Source organism: Amblyomma americanum, chromosome 5, assembly GCF_052857255.1.
Source record: "Amblyomma americanum isolate KBUSLIRL-KWMA chromosome 5, ASM5285725v1, whole genome shotgun sequence".
Lineage (NCBI taxonomy): Eukaryota > Metazoa > Arthropoda > Arachnida > Ixodida > Ixodidae > Amblyomma > Amblyomma americanum.
This window is the reverse complement of record NC_135501.1, coordinates 66,630,454-66,656,162: the sequence shown is the minus strand read 5'-3', so window position 1 is coordinate 66,656,162 and position 25,709 is coordinate 66,630,454. Positions and strand designations below refer to the sequence as shown.

General features: G+C 48.2%; 1 protein-coding gene across 1 annotated transcript; it reads right to left on the bottom strand.

Moving 5' to 3' along the window:
* Positions 1-6,114: 6,114 nt before the first annotated feature.
* On the bottom strand, positions 6,115-22,592 carry LOC144133946 (putative phospholipase B-like 2). Its single transcript, XM_077666991.1, has 5 exons — positions 22,524-22,592; positions 19,027-19,103; positions 14,047-14,199; positions 6,447-6,606; positions 6,115-6,132 (listed from the first exon to the last, which is right to left on the bottom strand). Exons 1-5 carry the CDS (start codon positions 22,590-22,592, stop codon positions 6,115-6,117), a joined length of 477 nt encoding a protein of 158 aa, XP_077523117.1.
* Positions 22,593-25,709: the final 3,117 nt, after the last annotated feature.

Below are 25,709 nucleotides of genomic sequence, written 5' to 3'. Positions count from 1 at the left end.
GCGCTCTCAGAGAAATTCTGACTTCAGGCTTATTAATGTGTGTGTGCGTGCGTGCGCGTGTGTGCCTGTGTCTGTGCGTGCGTGTGTGTGTGTGCGAGCGTGCGAGCGTGCGTGCGTGCGTGTGCGTGTGTGCGTGTGCGTGTGCGTGTGCGTGCGTGCGTGTGTGTGTGTGTGTGTGTGTGTGTGTGTGTGTGTGTGTGTGTGTGTGTGTGTGTGTGTGTGTGTGTGTGTGTGTGTGTGTGTGTGTGTGTGTGTGTGTGTGTGTGTGTGTGTGTGTGTGTGTGTGTGTGTGTGTGTGTGTGTGTGTGTGTGTGTGTGTGTGCGTGCGTGCGTGCGTGCGTGCGTGCGCGCGCGTATTTTGTGTGTGCATTGCGTGGAGCAACAGTAAGTTTCCAGTTTCTCAGCAGGGATATCTAGTATTTGTAAAGCGCCAAGACCTGCGTGGACATAGCGCTGAAGCACCTCTCAGTGTTGCGTTTTCCTTTATATGTGTCCTACTGCGAAGCTGTGTTTCATTCGCGTACCTGCGCTGATGTTTACCGTGTCTACTTCAGCGCCGTAGCAGACAGCCTATAGCGAGAGAAGCAAGCCGTTTGTGGCGCATTCGATATGCTTTTCAACGGCACCTTGATGAGCTTATTGGGATAATCTGTGCTTTGTCGAAGCCCCACGCACCCTTCTCCATCTATCTGGGCGACGCCGAGCGAAGCTTTAGACAAATATTGTTATCAGCCAAAGTGTTGCAAAATGTAAGCAAGTAATTTAAGATGGATTTTGTGCTCGTGCCGGTCGCAGTCAAGCCCCGGTCACCACGAGCCACATTATAAAACAACGGCCGCGCCTATCGCATTCTGAGAAATCGTCCTGTATTGGTGAATGTAGTTCTGAAAGCCTTATGGAAGGAACGATTTTGACGGCGGTATGCCAAACATTTCCCTCGTTAGAGCCTTTCTTCTCCCTCAAAGTGTTTCGGGGCCTGTATTACAATACATATCATTTATGTAATATCTTTAAGATTTGTGAAGCCCTGACTATTCTGCAGGTGTATATTTATGGAAATGTATAGGAGTTCTTACTGATAGAGGCATACATCCCGGCAAGTGGTTTACGAACATGCTCGCCTAGTTCTTGTTCTTCTCTTTGCCGCGGCTGCAGTGAACATGTCTCACTCCTCGCGTAGTTCATATTGTCACGTAGTGGGGACGGAAGTCAAAGCAGCGATGAAGACGGAAAAAAAGTCTAAAAGAAAACTTTATTGGGCTGACTTGCACCCAACATGGACTGAATCACTCGGCGGCCGCGAAGCGACAAGCTTGCTCGTGGTCATCGAACGGAATGCCCGCCGCTGTCGGCCGTGCTCAATTTAAAGCTGATAGCGAACTTTCGAGATAAAGCGTGCAAAGTTACTAGAACATTCCAGAACAACGTGAAATCAACTCTGCCTGGCTGCGATCAATCGAGATAAATCTAGTCGCGTCTTGCGGCGCAAAGCGGTAAAGTTGTGTAGTGGCAGATTTGAAGAATCAACAAACACTTCAAATGTTGGCGGCATTACTCTCCTCTCAAAAAAGCATCGACCCGATGCATTAAAACAAATAATACGACTAGTAAGAGATAAAACGGATCTTGCGAAAATAGAGTGTGGAAATGCAGCGTCTTTTAGCGCGCATAATACGGCTTCAGACGGACTACATGGACAACTTCTGGTGGTACGCGGCGGCGCTTAGATGCAGTCATTGCGTCAGGGATGACTTCATAATCTAGTTCGCCTAGCCGACGAAGAACCTTGTACGGGCCGCAATAGCGGTCTAAAAGCTTTTCACTTAATCCACGGCGGCGAATGGGCATCCACACCCAGACTTGGTCTCCTGGCTTGTATTCCGCGTTGCGTCTTCGTAGGTTGTAGCGTCTGGCGTCGGACCGCTGCTGATCTTTTATCTGTAATCGGGCAAGCCTTCGAGCTTCTTCTGCGCGTTGAAGGTAGACGGCAACGTCGACGTTCTCTTCTGTAACGTTGGTCAGCATGGCGTCTAGCGTGGTAGTGGCCTCCCTGCCATGGACGAGCCTAAAAGGCGTCATCTGGGTGGTCTCCTGCACTGCGGTGTTGTAGGCGAAGACGACGTAAGGCAGGATGACATCCACGTTTTGTGTTCGGCATCGACATACATGGCGACCATATTGGCGATGGTTTTGTTCAGGCGCTCGGTCAGTCCGTTGGTCTGCGGATGGTTTGCTGTTGTCCTCCGGTGGCTGGTTTGGTTATAACGCAGTATAGCTTGCGTTAGTTCCGCCGTGAATGCTGCTCCTCTGTCCGTGATGAGCACATCGGGGGCGCCGTGTCGAAGAAGAATGCACTCCACGAAAAATTTGGCGACTTCTGCTGCTGTTCCGTTCGGTAGTGCTTTCGCCTCGGCGCAGCGGGTCAGGTAGTCGGTCGCTATGATGATCCACGTATTTCCAGACGTTGACGTTGGAAAAGGTCCAAGCAAGTCCATGCCGATCTGCTGAAAGGGCCTCGAGGGAGGTTCAATGGGGTTCAAAAATCCTGCTGGTCGTGTGGGAGGGGTCTTTCGTCGCTGACAATCTCTGCAGGTGTTCACCTAATGTGCTACATCCGCTGACAGTCGGGGCCAGCAATACTTGTCATGAATGCGTCGGAGTGTGCGAGTAAACCCGAGATGTCCAGCGGCCGGCTCGTCGTGTGAAATGTGCAGAACTTCTTCGCGGAGACAAGTAGGTACAACAAGGAGGTAGGCTGTTTGTTCACTGTAAAGTTCTTCACAAGGACCTCATTCTGCACACAGAAGGAAGACCGTCTTCGCCTGAATGAAGCGGGGGGGGGGGGGGGGTGAAGAAAGCTTGCCTTCCAGGTACTCGATGAGGCGTTTTAGGTCGGGGTCCTAGCGTTGCTGCTGAGCAAAAAATCTGGGGCTGATGTGTCCCAGGAAGGCGTCCTCATCGTCGTCCAGCGGCGGTGCATCTACAGGGGCTCGTGAGAGGCAATCGGCGTAAGAATGTTTGCGTCCGGACTTGTAAACGACGGTGACGTCAAACTCCTTGAGACGCAGACTCCATCGAGCGAAGCGGCCAGAGAGGTCCTTCAAATTGGCAAGCCAGCACAGCGCGTGGTGATCGCTGACCACCTTGAACAGTAGTCCGTATAGGTAGGGGCGGAATTTTGACGTAGCCCATATGATGGCACGGCACTCCTCGGTTGTCAAATAGTTAACCTCGGCCTTGTTAAGGGAACGGCTAGCGTATGCGATGACTTTCTTCAGCCCGTCGCTTTTTTTGAACGAGAACGGCCCCTAGGCCCACGTTTGAAGGCTTCTGCTTGCGGCGCTTCCCATTTAAACGGCACGTCTGCTTTCCTCAGTTGAGTCAGGGGCTCGGCGATGTGCGAAAAGGTTTTCACAAATCGTCGGTAATATGCGCACAGTCCGAGAAATCTGCGCGCTGCTTTCCTATCGGCCGGCGGTGGAAATTGTTTTCTGCAGCTGTTTTCTGTGGGTCCGAGCATACTCCCTCCTTGCTAACGATGTGGCCTAGAAACAGCAGCTCTTCGTAGGCAAAGTGGCACTTCTCTGCTTTCAAGGTTAGGCCAGACGACTTGATGGCGTCTAGTACTGTTAGAAGTCTTCTGACGTGCTCTTCAAAGTTCGAGGCGAAGAAAACGACGTCGTCTAAATATACCAGACAAATTTGCCACTTCAGGCCTGCCAGCACTGTATCCATTACTCGCTGAAACGTCGCTGGTGCGGAACAGAGACCAAATGGCATCACCTTGATTTAAAACAGCCCATCCGGAGTGATGAATGCTTTCTTCTTGCGATCTCTTTTGTCGACCTCAATTTGCCAGTAGCCGCTTTTGAGGTCCATCGAAGGGAAATATTTGGCGTTTAGAGGCGGTCCCGTGTGTCGTCGATGCGGGGGAGAGGGTAGACGTCCTTCTTTGTTATGTTGTTCAAGCGGTGGTAATTCACGCAGAATCGAAGTGTGCCGTCTTTCTTTCTCACTAGAACAACCGGTGCCGCCCATGGGCTGTTTGAAGGCTGTATGACGTCGTCGCGAAGCATTTCTTCGACTTGGTCCCGGATGGCTTGTCGTTCTCGCGGTGACACACGGTACGGGCTTTTACGGAGAGGTCGGACGTGTTGGTCCGTTATAATGCGATGCTTGGCAATTGGCATTTGGCGGACCTTCGGTGATGTCGAAAAACACTCACTGTAGCTTCGAAGCAGATTGCCGATCTGGTCTTGTCTGTTCCGGGGCAGGGCTGGGTTGATGTTGAAAGTGGGCGAGTTCTCTTGGTCAGGTGAATCTTCTGCGGAAGGATGGAGAGGGCGAAGGAGTCTCGTATGTCGGATATTTCGTCGAAGAAAGCAATCGTCGTTGCTCTGTTAATGTGCCTGTATTCTTCGGCCTGGCCTTTGCGGAAACGTGCGATGCTGATTCCTCAGTCTAGAAGCAACTGCATGTTCCCCTCAATGATGGCTTCAGCGTTATTGGCTTTCGTGGCGTCTACGGTAAAGATAACGCTTGAACGGGGTAGGACGCTCCCTTCTTCCTCCAGGACACTCAGGCCAACGTGATTTTCCCGAGTTTTCATCGAAGCGATGGCTTCGTCTGTCGAAAGCGTGATCAGCTTGGATCGCAGGTCGATGATCGCCTGATGCTCGTTAAAGAAATCCATACCCAAGATCACTTCGCGGGAGAATTGCGGTAGCACAACAAAGGTCGCAGGATAGGTATTTCCTTTGAAAGTCACTCGCGCTGTGCATCGTCCTGATGGCGTAATGAAGTGGCCTCCTGCGGTTCGAATGTGTGGGCCGTCCCAAGCCGTTGTGATTTTTCTCAGATGCGCAGCGAATGTTCCATTAATCACCGAGTAATCGGCTCCTGTGTCGAGTAGAGCGGTAACTTTCCGGCCGTCGATAGTCACTTCTAAGTCGGAGATCCTGACTCTGGCATTGCATGTCGCTCTCGGCGTCGGGCCACGACTTCGTCGCGTATGCGAATCGCGGGTGGGGCGTGTGGTCGAAGCTTTTCTGGGTGGCGGCGTCGTTTTGAAGTCAGTTTGCGTCGTGGTCGGGGTTGTCATTGTGTGCGGCGTCGGTGCAGCGAGTGCCGGTTCTTCATGCGGCGTCGCGGATGCAACGTCTTCATGGGGTGTGGTCGCTGGAGGATCTTCGGCGTTTCGCTCGTGAGCAACCTCACCTCCAGAGGTTGCTGTCTTTAGCTTCCCCGACGGGGGATGGGAGACCTTCCTCGTACCGCGGTTGCGTAGTTGCGGCGTGGCGACGCAAAGCGTGAGGTTGGCGGTGATGGTGAGCGCGAAAAGCGATTCGGTGTGTGCTCCTCTCGACGCAGGTACTCGTCGATTTCCTGCGGACGTTGGCCGATGTGTGGACGTGGGGCGTTAACGGCAAATCCTCGAAGACTGATACGTCGGTACGGGCAGCGACGAAGAATATGGCCGGCCTCACCGCAATGGAAGCACAACGGCCGGTTGTCGGAAGTCCTCCAGGCGTCGCATTTCCTGGGGCTGGGAAAAGTTGAGCGCGAAGTCCTCGAAGCGTTCCTCATTAGTATTCAAGGAGATGATTGTATCAGCAGTTCTTCTACCTCATGCAGAAGGAACTTAGCTTCCTTTCGCAACGGCGTTAGGTCACAGCTTATCTAGATTGTTGTTAACTGAGCTGCGCAAAATTTGCCAATTTTCCTAGGAGTCTGTTTTCTTCTAACAAGCACAGTTGCTAGTCCAGTCGTCGTGTGTGTGCCTCGTCTCTTCGCTGTGTCCCGTCTTTTGACTGGTTTTACTCACATCTGTAGCTTAATCATTGCCTCTGATCCATCCTGCTATTCTTCTGGCCTTGAACACTGTACCTATCATTCTAGTTTGGCAGCTCGCTATGTTCCCTTGTTGTTGTTGTAAATGCAGAATGCGGCTAACATGACCTTACCGTTATAGAGATATCGCTTGGGTCCTGTTGGTAAACAGCGAGCACCTGACAACGGAACTCCATGTGATACTTATGTTATGATTATTTCGTTTATATTGGGGGGTTCTAAGTGTCTTAGATGCACTAGCGTAAAACTTAAAAAGCATCGCTGTCAATCAGAATGTCCACACTGCAAAAAGTTTGACATTAGGTTTATGCAAAATGACGTTTTGGCGTTAAAAACCTGGAAACACTCTCACTGCAGCTTCCAAAAACTCATTGAGAACAGGAACAGAAATTGAGAGGAAATGCTGACGGAACATCACTTGATATTTCCCTTGTTAAATATCCTAAAACAGATAGAAGGCCACGCCGACCAGCTGAAAGCAGAACATTACTATCGGAAGCTGGACCTAACTTCATCATTTGAAAGTAAATGAGTCCTAGCTTTTAACCAGTGAACTACTCAGGTCGGTCACTTCTATTTGAATGCCATGACATTACCTTGGCGTCAATGCCGCCCACACCACGGCGGTTCATTTCTGGGAGTCCATACTTTCCCCGCGGGCAGAGCAGATCATGGCGTGCAGCGATGGCGAAGACAGGGTTGTACGGCGGAGTGCAGTTGCAGACTGAAAGCGGGTCGTTCTTGTAGTCGTTGTACCTGCGGGGGAGACACATGCACCCTGAGCAACTGCACGGATTAACTTCAGGCTTTTTGAAAGCAAACAAGTGCTGCCAACAAAATATTTTAGACAGCTTCCACAGTGCAACACCTTTGTTTAAGATGGACCAGGAGTACGCACACATATACAAAAGTGTAGCACTGTTCGTAGATAAGGGGGCTTTGATACCTGCACCTTAGCCAAAGATGATGTCCAGCACGTCCGGGCCCGCGCTTCTCTGCCAGCGGCCTTCTACCATCTTCGATCGCGCGGTAATAGGGACATAAATTATGGTGAGGCATAAACAGAAAAAATAAAAAAGAGCCTCTGCCTGCGCCACAACTATAGGGACAAAAAGCATGGTGGGGCAGCCAGAAAAAGAATGTAAACCAATATGCCCCTGCCTGTGCCACTAAGTATAACAGGCTTAACCCAATGTAAGATAAATGATGAGGGATTGCTCCAATTAAGAATTTTGCATTGCAGAAAGAGACAAAAAAAAAGAGAACAAAAAAGAGAAAAAAAAGAAGGGGGGATTCCACCATCCAGCTCCACCGCCGCCACGGGAACGAGCCAGGGAACCAGCGGATTTATTTCATTTTATGACATGAGGAGTAGTGAGTGAGAAAGTAGATGATTATATCAGTAGATGAGATGTGGTGGATTAGGGGTTTACATATTTTCTTCCTGGTCTGATTTAACAGGTGAGGTTGAATATAATTGAAGGTCTGATGTGGTAATCTTCTGATCTTGATATTCCTGGCTTTTGGTCGGTAATGTCCGGGGGTAGATGAGGTCGAGGATTCAAGGTCCACTGGGGTTCTGAAATGTTGGTGTAGGGACAGAGGGAAAGATTTAACAACCTTTAAGTTTAGCTGCCTTTTTCTTAGCATAACAAGCTGCCAGCGACCGAATGCAGTACGCAAGACGCCGCATGCAGTGCTGCTAGTACTGACGATATCTTCCGAAGCGCATGAACGCTGAAATCAGTGAACTCAATAAATGTATCGTTCTGCAGCTAGTAGTCAGCATGCCGATGCATGTGCATCTTGTATCTGCAATTTAAGCTTGTCAAGCATGTTCATGGCGTCCTTAACCGGCAATGACGTTAGTGAAAAGTATAAACAATGACAGAATTATGCGGATACTTAAGTCAGTCTAAGAGTGGAATACTATAGCAATACATTTTACACTTGTCGCAGCTTCAGTTGAAGCGTGTGTGTGAGTTTGCATCAGTTTTTTTTTCAAGTGGCGGGCAATGAACCGCTATATTTGTGGCGCTAATTGGAGCAGCAAGTATCCGCTATGCTGTGACGGGAGGCCAACATTTACGTATATCATATGTTTTCGGAGCTTTTATTTGGATTCTCTACCTAGGTTGCTGTGCAGAAACTGGGTTGCTCACAACCAGGTGGGAAGGTTGTGAGGACGTCAAAGCTCACGAGACCTCTCTCGACCAATCGCTAATTAAATTGTCCCCTGCCACGATTAGTAGGTTTGAGGACGTTACAGGTTCACGTGACCTCTCTCGGGTAATGAGCTAATTTCGTCACACCGGACATCGGCGGTGTTTTTGTATGACGGTAGCTGAAGTATCTGCGCTCTAGTGTTAAAAAGACGTCTCTTCTCCGAGGAACGAGTTCAGCGCCAGACTACAAGCATCTCAGCGTACACTTCTCGAAACAGGAACCAAAAATTTCCTGACGGGATAGTACATAAATATCTCGACTTAAACTTGTGCCATATTGCCGTTGCTACCCTTTTTAGGCCGAAGAATTTATTCCGCTCGCTGACTCCAACAATGCAGATGCACTCAAGGTACGGATGACATCTATTTCCTCGACATGCTCATCATCGATGCTGATATCACCTTGATAATAATACGGAATACGCCCACAAGCTAAGATCCCAGAGTATGACGTTCCGCAATCGAATTCTGGCAGCGGCAGTCACTTTTCGCTTGAATCGAAGTGAAAAAAAAATGTTCGAATGCTGTGCGATGTCAGTGCATCTTCAGGAACCCCAGGAAGCCAGCATTATTATGGACTCCAGTAGTGCGGCAGCTCATTCTCCCTAATTCCCTCACTAAACTCAGCCTTGGCGAGGATATGGCACGCTCATGTCTGTTTCCTGTGAACCAAGGGTTTATGACCAGGCTGCCGGCTGGCCTTATTGATTTCTCTGCACGGACGTAAAGTGCTCAGAACTGTAGTTTACCGCGTGAAACTATTTACGTGACACACCAAAGACACAAACAAAAAATTACAAATGAGTGCCGCTTCTCCTCAACGCACCACAACCCCCCTGCCCCCCGCCTTCTGGAAATTTAGACTGGAATGTTCAATAACTACACAAGTAATGCAGGCTCGCTTGCTAGACTTTGCCCCCTGCTTCCACCGTAACCTACTATCCTGAAACTGCTCCCCGGCACTTCTGTTGTTTTCACGCAGCGCACTTGATGAAAAAAAGGTGTCAGCGAGATGGAGAGGAAGGAAAGCGGGAGAAGACACGGCTACCTTGCTGAGTCGCGGAGGACACGGCGGAGGTTTGCCCACTAATTACAGTTGTCCACTTTCAAACTTTTCACCTGTCACGAATCGCAAAGGAGAGAGCTCAGGCAGGCTGAAGGGGTAAAACAACTTAGTTCCGGTACTACCTGACGAATAAAAGAGTCCGCAATAATAGAATGTATCTCGATCGTAGCAGAAGTACTCTTCACCCCTATATAGCTGGTTTAAATTGATATTGTCACGTGGTGGTGACGTTGAAGAACACAGTAGCAATACTGTGAAAGACAAAACTAACTTTTATTGGTCGAACCTGTGCCCACGAAAAGAGGCTACACTTACAGCACAACGGTTGCGGCGAACACGGTCGGCGGTAGTCGAAAATCTGATCCGCGGGTCAAGCGCGTCGGCTGTTATATAGCAGTCGTCGAATGTTCCAGACTAATCGTTGGGACCCGCGTGCCTTCCACAAAGTTCTACACCATTCGCCTCAGGCGATGATATCAGATAACATTAGGTTCGGCTACAACAGACAGCGAATAGAAGCATCGACGACTTGCCAGAAACATCGGATAGATGCAGGCGCGTCCCGCGCTGTGTGATAACACTTGTTAGGCGGCGAAACATGGTCGCCCGATAAAGATGTACTTAACCCCCTCTTGAAAAGCATCGACCCGATGCTGCAAATAAACGAAATAAAGAAGCACTCGTAGCAAAGAAAACAAGAAAAATAAGCAAGTTCGTCAGCGTCCGTAGAAGGGTTTAAGGCGCACCACGTGGACCACTTCAGATCGGGCGCGGCGCCGCTGTGAATTCGAAATGCCGCCTGGCACGACCTCATAGTCCAGTGAGCCAATACGTCGAATGACCTTGTAAGGTCCGAAATAGCGTCACAATATTTTCTCGCTCAGTCCTCGTCGGCGTATCGGGGTCCATACCCAAACACGGTCGCCGAGCTGGTACTCGACGAAGCGTCGTCGCAGGTTGTAGTGTCGGCTGTCGGTACGCTGCTGGTTCTTCATTCGTAGGCGGGAGAGCTGTCGAGCTTCTTCGGCGTGCTGGAGATAGGTAGCGACGCCAAGATTTTCTTCGTCAGTGACGTGCGGCAGCATGGCGTCGAACGTCGTCGTCGGGTTTCTGCCGTAAACCAGCTTAAATGGCGTGATCTGTGTTGTTTCTTGCACCGCCGTGTTGTAAGCGAATGCTACGTACTGCAGGACCGCATCCCATGTCTTGTGCTCGACGTCGACGCACATTGCTAGCATGTCGGCGAGGGTCTTGTTCAGGCGCTCCGTGAGACCATTCATCTGAGGATGGTAGGCAGTTGTCCTCCTGTGACTTCTCTGGCTGTATTGCAGAATGGCTTGCGTGAGCTCTGCTGTAAAAGCCGTTCCTCTGGCGGTGATGAGGACTTCTGGAGCACCATGTCGCAGCAGGATGTTCTCGACAAAAAATTTCGCCACTTCGGCTGCGCTGCCTTTCGGCAGAGCTTTAGTTTCAGCGAAGCAGGTGAGATAGTCCGTCGCCACGACGATCCACTTATTTCCGGAATTTGATGTCGGAAACGGTCCCAACAAGTCCATCCCGATCTGCTGAAAAGGTCGGTAAGGAGGCTTGATCGCCTGTAGTACTGTGGCAAGTCGCCTAAGGTGATCGTCGAAATTTGCGGCGAAGACAACGACGTCATCCAAGTAAACGAGACAGGTCTGTTACTTCAATCCTGCTAAAACCGTGTCCATCACGCGCTGGAACGTTGCAGGCGCCGAGCGCAGTCCGAATGGCATAACCTTGAACTCGTAGAGGCCGTCTGGGGTGATGAAGGCGGTCTTTTCGCGATCTTTTTCGTCGACTTCTATTTGCCAATAGCCAGACTTGAGGTCCATCGACGAGAAGTATTTTGCGTTGCAGAGCCGATCCAATGCGTCGTCTATCCGTGGGAGGGGGTATACGTCCTTCTTCGTGATCTTGTTCAGACGACGATAATCGACGCAGAAACGGAGGGTTCGTTCTTTTTCTTCACCAGGACAACAGGGGATGCCCACGGGCTTTTCGACGGCTGGATGATGTCGTCGCGTAGCATTTCGTCGACTTGTTCTCTTATAGCTTCACGTTCTCGCGGCGAAATTCGGTAAGGGCTCTGGCGGAGTGGTCGAGCGCACTCCTCGGTGATTATGCGATGCTTGGCGACTGGTGTTTGTCGAATCCTCGATGACGTCGAAAAGCAGCCTTTGTATCGTCGGAGCAGACTTCTGAGCTGCTGTTGCTTAATCACGGGGAGACTTGGATTAATGTAGTAGTCTGGTTCGGGAACCATGGTCGTCGGGGTAGATCCGGCGGAATCCGAGAGGACAAACGCATTACTGGTTTCCAGAATTTCCTCGATGTACGCGATCGTCGTGGGCTTGTTGATGTGCTTGAACTCCTGGCTGAAGTTTGTCACAACACTTCAGTTTTCGCTCCTTGCAGTCGAGCGATCCCTCTTGCGACGCAAATTTCACGGTCGAGCAGTAGACGTTGGTCGCCTTCGATGACTCATTCTAAGTCAGCGGGTATTTCGGTGCCGACCGGAATAGCAATGCTGGAGCGAGGCGGGATGCTCACTTGATCTTCGAGCACACTCAAGGCGTGGTGACTACGAGGGCTCTCCGGAGGTATTGCTTTATCTTCCGACAGCGTTATTGACTTCGACTTCAGGTCGATGATTGCGCCGTGTTGGTTCAGGAAGTCCATACCGAGAATGACGTCTCGTGAACACTGTTGGAGGATAACGAAGGTGGCAGGGTAAGTGCGGTCATGAATGGTTATTCTTGTCGTGCAGATTCCAGTCGGCGTGATGAGGTGTCCTCCAGCGGTCCGAATTTGAGGGCCTTCCCATGAGGTCTTAACTTTCTTCAACTGGGCGGCGATGTGTCCACTCATTACGGAGTAATCAGCCCCTGTGTCCACTAAAGCGGTAACTGCGTGGCCGTCAAGAAGCACGTCGAGGTCGGTGGTTCTTTGTCTGGCGTTGCAGTTAGGTCTTGGCGCCAGATCACGGCTGCGTCGTGTTGAACTGAAGTTGGAACGTCGCGTCGTCAAGTCGTCTTTCGTCGGTGTAGTCTTGGCTTCATGACTTCGTCGGGACGGCGGCGTTTTGTTATTATGTCGTCGAGATGGTCTCTGTGTCGTTTACGTCGCCGGCGGAGGATCTTCGTCAGTTCGACGAACAGCAACCGCACCTCCACCAGATGTCTCGTGGTGGTGACGTTGAAGAACACAGTAGCAATACTGTGAAAGACAAAACTAACTTTTCTTGGGCGAAGCTGTGCCCACAAAAAGAGGCTACACTTACAGCACAACGGTTGCGGCGAAAACGGTCTGCGGTCGTCGAAAATCTGATCAGCGGGTCAAGCGCGTCGGATGTTATATAGCAGTCGTCGAATGTTCCAGACTAATCGTTGGGACCCGCGCGCCTTCCACAAAGTTCTACACCGTTCGCGTCAGGCGATGAAATCAGATAACATAAGGTTCGGCTACAACAGACAGCGAATAGTAGTATCGATGACTTGCCAGAAACTTCGGATATATGCAGGCGCGTCCCGCACTGTGCGATAACACTTGTTAGGCGGCGATACGTGGTCGCCTGATAAAGATAGTTACACATGTCAATATGCATTTCTGACGACTCAAGCCAGAGGCAACAGTTCTTTTCAGTCAAATAGAATTGATAGTGCCATAAATCTATTACCCGTCCATTAGCTTTGGCACTAAAAAGGGCGCGGTGCCCAAATATTTGAGTCTCAGTCAAACACTAGGCTCCAGTGTTGTTATTAAGAGAGTGGCTAGCTGTTGCAGGCGCAGACATTAGTGACAAAAAAGGGAGACATATGCATCATCGTCACCAACAGTAGAACAGCGTCAGGATGGGATTGAGAACTTTACAGGAAATGGGAACATGATGAATTTTTATGGCGCCAAGACAGCTTTGGCCACTGGGTGCCATGTGACAAGGTATTTTGCTCTACTGAATGTGGAGTCAAATCCCCATTTCCCAAGCATTTCACCCTGAATAAGCCAAGCATCAGGCCAGGGGCAAGCTTGTACCTATAGTATCACCGGTGAGCACCCGTTGCCAATAGGGATCAAACACCCCACCCCCCGCATGCGAGGCGGATGCTAAACAACTATACTCGACCTCTGCGGTTAATCAAAATACACGAAACATAAATATCATTCATATTTTTACAGTGATTAACAACGGTCTAGTCGAGTTCACTCGCCGTTATAGTGTTTGTTCTGCAATAAGTTCTCTTTCTACACATTAACTTGTATATTTATCATGAAGAATTGCAGAATGAATAGGGTGACGTGTACGCCGCTAATTTAAAAGTTACTTCACTGCGTATCCGTTTTTCCAAATAACGGAATTTGTGGGCACCGCTTTTACTATAAAGGACACAGCATTAAACGGTACCATATTGGATCGAAAAGTTGTAATTATTGCTCACCTCTTATTATAGTGAAATGGTCACGCCTAAATGTAGTAACCTAATCCAATAAAGTGTTACGGGAGATTTAACGTCCCCCCGATGGCACATACACCTTGTCAGCTAAGCCATTAAGAAGGGCTCCGTAATATTTACAACCACATGAGGTTCTTTACCAGGTTGTCTCATCGGAGAGAACAGCATATTTTGAATTTTGCCTACATCGATTTGTGCTCGCCGCGGCCTTGTTTAAATTGCGTGTGCTTAGACTGAGCAGTCACACACGGAAGCCACTCAGCCACCGAGGCCAGTATGGCGCCTTAAGCGGCCCAGTGCGAATTTACTAGAAAGATGAACAGACTTGTGAAGTGAGAAGCTGACAGTTCCACGTGGCAATACGTGCTTTAGCACTGCAAGCAGCAATGCTTTTTCTCAAGTCGACGTCTGCGCGCCGCCGTAATCACACCTTATATACGTCAGAATGGAGTCCATGTCCTTCAGCTTGCTGTGCTCTCGCCTGAACATCTTGGCTCGAGGGCACTGATCGTAAGTATAGTAATCTCCGTACTGTTTCACCTTCTGCGGCTGTCCACTGGTCTTAAATATGTCATCAAAATAGCTGAAAAAAAGAAAAAATGCTTAAAAGCCACAGTCTTCCAAGAAAGTAATCACAGCATGTAAAGAATGTATCGGTACATTTTATAAATGTATAGTTTATTGAAAATGTCGTAATATATTTAGTTTCTAATTTTATGTATTCTAAGAAAGTGCTTTATCTTTAACATATATCTCGAACCACTAATTACAGCCAGAAATGTGTCTATTGAAACTTGGCCTGCCAGGCGTAGTGTGGCGGAAATGAGTGCTCCCCTCCCGACGCTAGCTGGACGAAAAATTTAGTTTCCCGGAGCAGGCGCAGCTGCAGTTTTAACCAGAAGTTTGGTACATGGCTTTTGCGTGGAATACGCGATAATACCAGTGCTTGTTTTGAAAAAGTTTGAAGACCATCTGCGACATTATCAACAGGGCTATCACATCTTATTATTGTCCTCGGTCTGATTTCCCCAACAAGGTTTTGGTGTATATATTAGGCTCAGATCACAAATGGAACATGATTTTACCTTTTAACGCACCCGCCGCGGTGGCTCAGTGGTTAGGGCGCTCGACTACTGATCCGGAGTTCCCGGGTTCGAACCCGACAGCGGCGGCTGCGTTTTTATGGAGGAAAAACGCTAAGGCGCCCGTGTGCTGTGCGATGTCAGTGCACGTTAAAGATCCCCAGGTGGTCGAAATTATTCCGGAGCCCTCCACTACGGACCTATTTGTTCCTCTCTTCTTTCACTCCCTCCTTTATCCCTTCCCTTACGGCGCGGTTCAGGTGTCCAACGATATATGAGACAGATACTGCGCCATTTCCTTTCCACCAAAAACCAATTATTATTATTATTATTTTAACGCATATGCGTTAAACACTGGGACATACCTGACGACGGAAACATACCTAAGAAACCGCCCTTAGAAAACTTTCTCCCATTTATTTATGACAACAATTCCTTAACGTCGAAAACTCACCGCCTTTCGGAAAAAACACTGTACGAAAGACGCTGTCGTACTTTAACCTACGTTGCTAGTAATTTGCCCCTCAATTTGGCGGCCCTTGAAAAAGGTAGGCGAGATTCGGAAAATGGGGAGCCACTAAGCTCGACCGTATCTTGTCGACCGAATCGGCTTTTTTATTTAGCGTACAGCGCGCCACAGTACGGCTGGGCCTTAGTCCTATGTTTTGTGTTCCATTGTGTGCTGTTAAAACAGTTACCGCAGTGCAAAGTCGTGAAAGAAACACCTCACTGAGAGACAATTCTGATTATTTAGAAACCCATTTCTTGCATGACGCAGGCTATCTGCTGCTTTGTACGGTCAACATGCCTGCAGTGCGGGCTATAACTATTTATAGCAAGAGATGCTTACTTTGCTTGATGCTTGCATTTTTATGCGTATTCAGTATTAGTTTGAACTTTATACTTGTCTCGGTATTTACCCATTTTATTAAAATCTGTAACAAAACTGCGTACTTACGCGACGTTGTAACTAGCCCAGTATGACGTATCGCGAAGTCCACGACTTACATCTGCGTTCCTGGTGATTCCCCTGGAAATGAACAGAAAATTACTACCAACTCTCGTCCTAGTCTCATCACAAGCGTCAATGGGAGGCGCTGCGAGGAACTTGGAAATCAATACGTTTTGTTTTGTTTTTTGGTTACCGAACCTAAAACCATCGCGAATTCATTTCTTTGGCCACTGGTACCCGGCCTCAACCGTTTTGTTTGCTTTAAAACGATTTAACCACGAAAAAAACATCAAATTAGCGCCGTTTCGTTAGTTAGCTTCCCGTCCCTTTCTAACAAGACCTCTGAAAGGAGCAGCTGCCCATCATGCACCGGTCTGTTGCTGTCATCCGTAGCAGCGAATTCCCAGTTCCGCCTTTTCGATTCAGAAAAGGTGAGACATCGCTTGATTTAAATGTGTCGCAGACGGCTCAGCGCAACCTACTCTGTCGTCGATGGCTGCAGGGGGCGAAGCACTACAAAACTCCCGTCGGCCAAAGCTGGTCAATATCTACCACTAGGCGTATAAGACGGAGCTCGCAGCAGCCGCGTTGCTGTGTCAGTCTCAGTAAGTCTCACGAAACCTGCCGTCCCCTACCCCCCCCCCCCCCCCCCGGTCCGAAAAATGATAGTGTGTCGAAAACCCTCCCCGATATATTAACTTTTCTCGACCATTCGGAGCCTTACAGGAGTAAACATTGCAGTGACAGGCATCTAATAAAAACTTAATATTTGCTTCGTCTTCGAAAGTTTTCACTATTGTAACACCTGGTGCTCGACATTATTTCACAAGCAACTGCCGTTTTTGTTTCAGACCCTGTGTGAAACATCATCGTTTTGAAAGAAAGCAAAATTACAGCCTATGCATTGTTATATTCAAAGAATTGCGCAATATGTATTACTTCGGCGCAGTTTTCTAAACCAAGAGATTTGGAAAGAGAAAGAATTCTATCCAGAAAATGAGCACCAACGGGAACTGCTCATATACCCAAAGAGTGCCATCTTTGATAGGAGTCCCAGGAGTAAATCTCTTGTAGTCCAAGATCAGAATTTGAGAGTTTGACCTGAACAAAATATAGAGTTATAACGCCTGATGGCTCACTGGAACCTTTTGTACGCCATGTATTTAAAACGGTTTTACTCTGCTTCTCAATTACCACATCAAGCCCATAACCACAAAATTTTCACTTATTGCAGAGATGAAAAGCCGCTGCAGTACGCCGGAAAAATGACACTGAACAACCACAAGAAGCACGAGAACTTCATTTGCAAATTTTTTTAAATACAATTACGCATAGCTTTGAACCTTACGAAGTGAAGCATGTAGTTAGAGCCTCAGATAAGTAAAGTACAAAATATGAGCCACGGTCAAGATCAAGTAAAGTTTTTCACCTATATAGAGTTCTCGTGGCTACATCGCCTCAGATATGTATAGCGGACGCGGCTTTGCTCTCCAGTTTGTTCTTATGGTACGGATTGTCTCTGTTATGGACACTGAAGCAACTCGCAGCGACTAATCAGTTCGTACAGGAAGTGTATCGCAACAGCGTCTGTATTGAAGACGGAGCTGTGAGTAACCGAAAACTTTCCCAACAGGTATGCGCGCAGTAGACTTTAGGAAACCTTCCACATAAAAAACATCAAGTTAAGAGTGCATGCCTCAGGACTGTGTGCGCACAACGCGGCCCTGCATTATCTATTACTTATGCTGTTTTTAAAATCAAATCATATTACACTTTTTCTGCATAGAAATTCGTAGTACCGTTGTGCAGGTTAAAGTACCATGAGAGTCTTAAGAATATAGCACCTGCGTAGCCAGTACATGTTTTAAAATTCTCAGTTACAGCATGTCTTCTATTTGCGTAAGCACAGCTTATTTAGATGCAAAAATTTTAACGTATGATTAAGAATTGAAAGGAAATTGTTCCCTGAATGTGGAGGGGATTTAAAGGCTGCACTGATATAATGTGGTTAGAGTTGCAAATGAAGCTCGATCTGCAAGGCTCATTTTTTTTTATTTATTTTTTAAAAGTTGAGTAATAAGTTCCTCAGAAGCAACTATATTGCTCATATGAAACAGGAAGCGAGGTGTGGAGGTACCGTAGCAGGTCCATACTTAACTTCTCCCCGGTCCTAAGCGTAAATTAGTGTTCTCTTCGTCATGCATGTTCATGCACGAATTCATGATGTCAAAAATAAGCCTGCTGCAGCCCTGGCATCGACCCGCCCTGCTGGCTCAGTGGTTAGGGCGCTCGACTACTGATCCGGCGTTCCCGGGTTCAAACCCGACCGCGGCGGCTGCGTTTTTATGGAGGCAGAACGCTAAGACGCCCGTGTGCTGTGCGATGTCAGTGCACGTTGATCCCCAGGTGGTCGAAATTATTCCGGAGCCTTCCACTACGGCACCTCTTTCTTCCTTTCTTCTTTCACTCCCTCCTTTATCCCTTCCCTCACGGCGCGGTTCGGGTGTCCAACCATATGTGAGACAGATACTGCGCCATTTCCTTTCCCCAAAAACCAATTATTATTCTTATTATTAGCCGAGGCATCGCGTCTAGCTTTCATATAGAAGTCCACACACAGAAAATAAAGAATTCGAGAAAGCAAAGCCAACTAACGCCGTCTGCGTGAACAAAAAATGAATATGATAATCGCAAGGCAATCTCCTATTTGTCCGTGCAACGGGCAGTAACATGTATACTTGCATCACCAGAAGCATGGCATGCTGCGGGAACTTTTTGCGCGACAGAACACTATGGACGCGGCTTCGAAAGCACGAGTGAAATTCGAAAAGGATGAATACACTCACTCTCATTACAAAACGCACGTCGCATTACTTCAATCGCAAACGAGTTGTGTGACCAATCATGTTTTGTATCAGTGCTTAGCGCGAGAGAAACGAGGACATGAGAGGCACACAGGACGAGCCTTCATGGCTTACCAACTAGCCCATACCTCACCAACACATTACATACCAAGCGGCACATACTTTCACTTTGCTTGACTATCGTCCTGTGTTCATCTCATGTCCTTGCTTCTTTCGCCCTAAGCCCCCTACAAATCATGACTTATCAACCAGCCCAAAATTCTTCTTTGACCGAGCATGCCTTTGACCACAGCCACAAAACTGACCACGAGAACTAAGCTCTGTTCCAGGAGGCCTGGGACTATAGGGGTTCTTTAAACTTTCCTCTTTAGCGCAGCTTTACCTCGCTAGCGTAGCTCGCAATGCTGCTGCAAGGTCTCCGTACTCACGTGCCGCTGTTGTCCATGGACATAATGCCAACCTATTCTTCTCCCGACTTAGCGAAACGGGTGGCGATCGCCGCTCTCTCCCACCCGAAGATGTTGCCACTGCTACGCAGCCGCTCCCATAGCTCCTGGTTGTCGTTCACGAGCTCCGTCTCTGTAATCGCCTGCGCCCAATTCGTGTAGCACGCACTCACAGAGAGCAGCTCGCGGAGTTATACACCGCGCATTGCAAAAAGTACAAGTCGATTCGGTGGGAGGAATACCGCACACATGAGCTAAACTAATTTTAAAGCGAGGCCTTTTCTTCTAATCAAAACGCGGCACACTAGCCCTCTTATTCGTTTTTAAAACAATTCTTTTGCCTTTCCTATCAAAAGCCACGCTGCTTCCACGCCGTCCCCTCAAGAACTAAGAAAGCTTTGCACTGTATCTCCACAAGACTTTGTGAAACACAGCGCCACACTGATGCTTCTGATTTAAAAAGATCCAATAACAAACTCGCTTCGAGCAATCCTCTCAGTTCTACTCTACACCAAGAGACTGATTCAACTACACTTGCTTTCCAGTGAATAGAGTTAGACCTTACTAAATAAAAAAAAGGACGAATGCATACAAATTTCGCCCTTGTCTCTAACTTGGCGTTCTACATGCTTACCTAGTGCACTTATGCGCAATCCTTGCTTTTCATTATGAAGGCAGTGCTATGTACTATTCCTTTCACATCAGCATTGTCGGCTGCAAAAGGGTTATTTTGTTTAGCAAGGAGCAGCACGCAGACCTCACGAAAAAGAAAAACTAGGTGTCCAGGCGTGCCAGTGAGAGAGAGAGAAAAAGAAAAAAAAGCACTTCATTAAAGAGCGACATATTAAGCGCTCAAAATGCCCTGGACATGAAGCACAAGAGCCCCGGGTCGTCCAGTTGGTCCTACGCTAGCCACGTACTTCAGGTAGGAGGGGGAAGAGGAAGAGGGGAGGGTAATAGCCCTCCGGACGTAGGAGGGCATTCAACCGGAGGACCGCTGCACCGAGACTCAAATAACATGGGCTCGGAAAGACTGGATTAGCGCGGCGGCTCAAAAAGCGTTTCACAGCCGTCGCCCACTTTATCTAACCGCTGAAAAACGCCGCCAACGATCACCGCTGCTATCATTTGCGCCCATAGCGGTTCTAAATGTAGCAACGCCGGAACTTGCCTGTTTGGCTTTGACTAAGGCAATAAATAATACTAGGTTTAACTATAAAGGATTATGAGAAGAAATGCAGCGACCAAGTTACAATTGCACCTATGCGGGAGGCAGGATAGGCAACAGACAGCCTTGTAGCTTTTTTGGCACAGCAACAAACACCCAGCTGCCCACTTGCCTGATTGATATTTAAAGGGGACGCAGAAGATTCATTTTTGTATATGTGATAGTCTCCTGAGTGATACAGAAGCGTACCGGGGTCAGTGGTGGTCGCATTTTCCAGGGTCACAAATTATGAGTTGAGAAAATTATCTGAGCTAGACCACCAAGCTGCAGTGCTGCTTACGTGGCTTTGCTAGAACGGGCTTTATAAACGGGTATAGATATATATCGCGCCCCAAAGTGAGGCTTGTCGTGCTGGCTTATGTCTTTCCATGTGTTTCGCTTTCTTACTCAATTCCTACAATTTATAACTAGCTAAACCTCATTCCGTTCGCGCCTCCTCATAGTTGCTCAACTATCGATGGCCTTCTGTAGAACATGCAGCTATCGAATTACTCCGTGAACACTCTCAAGCCATATTAGAGGCGTTGCAATCATCGTTTTGATTTGTAGCGATAGCTACAATACGGTAGCATTTCGAGCCTCCAGCATGGCGGTGGCACGTGACCATGGCGGCGCTGCCACGGCGGGTTGGCGCCGCCACCGCCACATGGATGGTCACGTGAGCAGCTACGTGGTGCGGAGTAGCTACTGCTGCCGGCGGCGCGGCGCGCAGGCAGAACCAAGCTCCTACAGCTGTGCGCATGCGCCGTGTCAAGTTAGACGAAGATGAAGAAGGAACGCGCAGCGAAACATGCGGCGAAAGACTGGCTTTGCAATTCAACTGAGCAAGTTCCACTCAGCCATGTGTAACTAACGCGTCAGTCCAACTTTAACCAGAGGTAAACCACCGTCAATTTTTGAAGTACCACAATCTACACACTACTGACATCCTGTTGGAATAGAGAAATATAGTAGACTGCCAAATTACCTTATGATATGTCCGTTTGCTTGAATAGCAGCGGCTGCCACAAGCCTAGTGGTTTACAGGAGTGGAATTAGCCGGGCTATTTGGTTCATGACACATATAATAAACAGCGCGACAGACAGGCAATGAGGAAGATCGCTCGTGTTTGTGTCTGTTCCTTATAGTCATGTCTGTCGCGCTGTTTTTTATATATGACCAGTGGTTTAGTTTGTAATCAGGCTGCGTTGTTCAATGTGTTATTTCTTTATCGCATCACGATGTTTGCGTACCATGGGCTGCTGAATAATTCTTTTCGAATTTTCATTCATCTGAAATTTTCATGCTGGTAAACATGCTTTTCCGCCCGCTACGACCATTGCTACGTTTGCGCTTTTTTGAAATCCTTGTATATGATATACAATATCACGTTTGAGCCCATAGTAGATAAAAAACGAATGTTGGCGATTAGAATCCCGTGAGAGACCCTTACCAAATTCTTTCAGTGAATACTGCAGCTACTTTGCACTGCCTGAATTGTAATAAATAACAATCCTTGGGGGATAGTACCCATATAGGGGGATAGTACCCATAGCCTTTGTATGAATAGGTGGGTATTTTGTTGGAACCCAAATCATACTGTGATTTTATTTAATTTTACTCAGATTTGTTGACTTGTAGAAATTTAAGTTTTAAAAATGTTTAAAAATTAAAACAAAATGCCTAAGAGGGCAAATTTTTTTCCGACTATCGTATGTATCTCCACGCGAAATTGTACTCCTCGCGCCGGGCGTGGGCTCTCGCGCACTCGGTGAAAGGTACCTTTTTTTTTGTTTTAGATGGGCTCTGAAAGAGGCATTAATAAAGTTGTGGTATGTCGGGGTTGTTAAAACACGCCGCTTCGCGATTATTGTCCGGAAAGAATTTTTTAAATGAGCTTTATAGAAGCTGAGTTATCTGTAGCCAAAATTTGAATTTCAGCGTCTTCGCGCCTTTCCTCTCCTCTCGTCCCTTTTTGCACGCCGGAAGGTCGGCGCTCCTTTGCCGGCCCCACCACTGGGAGCGGAGTGTCCTCACCCACCGGAGCTACGCGCATCGTTGGCCGCGGCCACGGTAGTTGCCCGACGTATGAACGAATCTAACTAATAGCCACCTCTCAACCTGTATACGCAGATGCGAGCGACGCAGGAGAGTGCGAGCATGAAAATGTCGCCGGGAAGGGCTCGCCAACATCGCGCTTGATTGTGGGTCCTCTGCTGCGTGTAGAAGTGTTTTATTTGGCTCAGGTTTTCATGACAACACAGTGTAGTGATTGAGCGAGTTGATGTACTCTCCACAGAAGGTGTTTGAGAGCCCCTTTAAGTTTTCTCGCAGGCATCTCAAAATGCAGCTCACAAGGCCGGCAGACGAGAGGTAGTAGCTGTCCCACGACATCACTATTCCCGGGTAGGACGCCAAAGTCATAGTATGGCCGGGAATTATATCCTCTGAAAGCAGATAATTCGGTACCAGAAATATTCTGTTGTGAATCACAGGCAGAAAACTTCGATAGCAAAGGACTATGTAATTATGTAATACCCGCAGAGGCCTTCATGGGATGCGAATAAAAATGCGTGATATGCCCAGCCAATTGTTACAGTGGTTCCAACGACATTTCCTATGCGTTTCACTTTAGTCAGCGTCTCAGATCGTTTGAGAGCGCCCAAGATTTTCTCCGTACCTCGCGTTACTGATAATAATAATAATAATTGGTTTTGTGGGAAACGAAATGGCGCAGTATCTGTCTCATATATAGTTGGACACCTGAACCGCGCCGCAAGGAAAGGGATAAAGGAGGGAGTGAAAGAAGAAAGGAAGAAAGAGGTGCCGTAGTGGAGGGCTCTGGAATAATTTCGACCACGTGGGGATCTTTAACGTGCACTGACATCGCACAGCACACGGGCGCCTTTGCGTTTTGCCTCCATAAAAACGCAGCCGCCACGGTCGGGTTTGAACCCGGGAACTGCGGATCAGTAGCCGAGCGCCATAACCACTGAGCCACCACGGCAGGTTCTTAGGTAACCGACGATGCAAATTTATTTACTTTAATTTAACAAACCATACCCAGGTGAATATATTCTCGGAACCACTGCAGTCAAGCACATACCTTCGTGTCGTGGCAGAAGGGAATGGAGAGGCTTGGAACCCACTCAAACTTCAACTTGTAATTTCAACTATCCACCACCTTGAACTTGGCCTACTTGTTCTTGCTCAATGAAAGCACCACATAGCGCCTATAGCCTACCCTAGCGCTATCGCGTTGTCACTTTCTGAAGCCTTTGTTCTCAAGCGGCCGTTCTTGGTGAATATGAACTTCCTGTCGCCCATTAACTACCGGGAATGGCTCTACTGGTATCATTAAAATGTCTCTCTCTCCCTCTTTCTTATTACTAATCGAAACGTGCAGGTCTGACTAATCTCAACCCAGCCAAATTACGAAAGAAGAGACCGGGGAGGGAACTCCCTTCTACTTCACTTACCAGCAAGCTAAGAAAGCGATTGCAACAACAATCATGGCAAACTTCTACGACTCAATTATGTGGCGCGAGGTACGTTCGCGTCACCAGGCGGTTGTCATCACCGTATCGCAGGAAGCCCTTTTCGAAGTGCAGCGATGGCCAGTTGCAGAACTGAGGTGCAGTATATAGGAACTTACGAGGGATGCGCGAGTTGAAGAGATGTTATTAACGCGACAGCATTAAAGACCCCGTTACCGATAAAATCCGGCGTCAGCGTTGTCAGCGTTTTGAGAGAAAAATCACGAACATGACTCTGGCAGGTTGTGTCCAGAGAGGAACCTTGGAGGCAGGTGGGCCACCGAGATCACGTTACCTTGGGGCATCCTCACAACCTGAGCACCGTGGCAGGTGGCGGTTAAATAACGGTCGGGTGCTCGGCAAGAACAACCTGGGCCACGCAGGACCCGCCAATGGAAGCACCTGCCGTCGCACGGCAGTGGCGCGTTCCTTAACAGCTGCACAACTGCGGCAGGAATGGGTATCAGGGCTCCAGGGCTTTATGAATACAGATATTGATCTGCATTTGCGGCCTTTACCGAAAACCCTATCGCGTCATACCCCTAAAGACCCAGCTGAAGTGTCCCCTCTAACTTTTTGTTCGGCAGACACCGACGATGCCTTGCCACCTTTTCTCGAAAACAAGTCAGCATTCGATATGTAGAAAGTTACCTCCGAGATTATTTTGCCTTGCTATATTATGCAGTCGCCGCAGTGTAAAGGATGAACGTTTTTGTTCTATGCAACGTTGCTAAAAATATTGGAGGGGACACTTGATCTCCATTTTAATGGTTTGACGCAATAGCATATGAGTTAATGACCATATATGCGGAATCGTTCATTCTCTACTTAATATTCATAGATCCTGGAAGTCCTCATTCACTCCTGGCGCAGTGGTGCAGCGGAATTAAGCAACGCGCCACTGCTCCCAGATGGCTGGTGCTGCCATCGGTTGGACTTGTGCAATCGATGTTGCTCTTCCTAAGCAATATCTCCCAACAAATTATTATTTTAACTGCAACCTACAATGGTGCGCTGCTTGCTCACAATCCGGTGGGCAGGTTGTGGTGACTCCACAACGCTACGTGACCTATGTGGCCCACCTGCCTCCTAGGTTGCTTCTCTCGGAATTGTATTCCAATTTTTCGTTCATGGCCAACGACACAGACGACCACGCATTTTCTGCGGCACACACTCCTTAATGCTATCGCATTGATAAACAGTTTTAGCGTAAGCGGTTAGCCGTTCGGCAAATACGGTAACGCGTTGGCGTTGCTATCGATATCTACAGCCGAACAAGTACGATTATTATAAACTTATATGGCTCAAAGGCAGTTTGCCCAAAGGGCGCCATTGTACAATGTATTTTTCCTTGCCCAAGGTGGGGTCGAATACCCATGTTACAAGAACCTCACCCCACTAGAGGCGAGCACCAGGCCAGGGAAAAGATTGCACCCATTGTATCACCGGGGAATAGTCGACAGCACAAAGGACCGAAACCCGAACCTCTCGCACGCGAGGAGGTCTAACAAATATGGGTTTTTTAATGAGCGTCACGCTCTGGAAAGTTACAGCGACTACAAGGCGGTTAGTTTATATTTAATATGTTCTGAATAAAGTGATCTAAGACACACAGTTCCTTCAAGAAGGTGGAACAAAATGCATGTACTTAGCGAGCCGTTCGTATGCCTCGGAAATCTGGTCATAATTTGTCAGCCAACTTAAAAGTCAGTCCTGGCTTCTACCTATTTCCTAGTGTTCCCCGGAGCATGCTGGCGACGTTTTCACCTACTTTGCTCATGCACTTTTAGAGTATGGTATTTTAGCGCAATGCGCTCGTCTCGCATTAGGGTTCAAGCTCTTGAAGCCGGAACTACGCTTACCTGCACTTGTCTGTTCAGCCTTGCGATGCCACTGGAAAACGTACTGTTTCTGGATTCGCAGCATTGCTCGATACAGGAACCAAGTGACATGGGCAAAATACAGGTGATCGAAGTCGCCGACAACCTTAATAACTGCAGAGCAG

What these genes read in the sequence shown, in the direction of transcription:
- LOC144133946 (XM_077666991.1), bottom strand. Translation starts at nt 22,592, where the DNA reads ATGACTTTGGCGTCCTACCCGGGAATAGTGATGTCGTGGGACAGCTAC. An exon ending in ACCTCTCGTCTGCCGGCCTT is followed by an intron (nt 19,104 to 22,523) that starts GTGAGCTGCATT and finishes AATTGGGCGCAG; the next exon opens with GCGATTACAGAGACGGAGCT. An exon ending in TCCATTCTGACGTATATAAG is followed by an intron (nt 6,607 to 14,046) that starts GTGTGATTACGG and finishes TCTCCCCCGCAG; the next exon opens with GTACAACGACTACAAGAACG.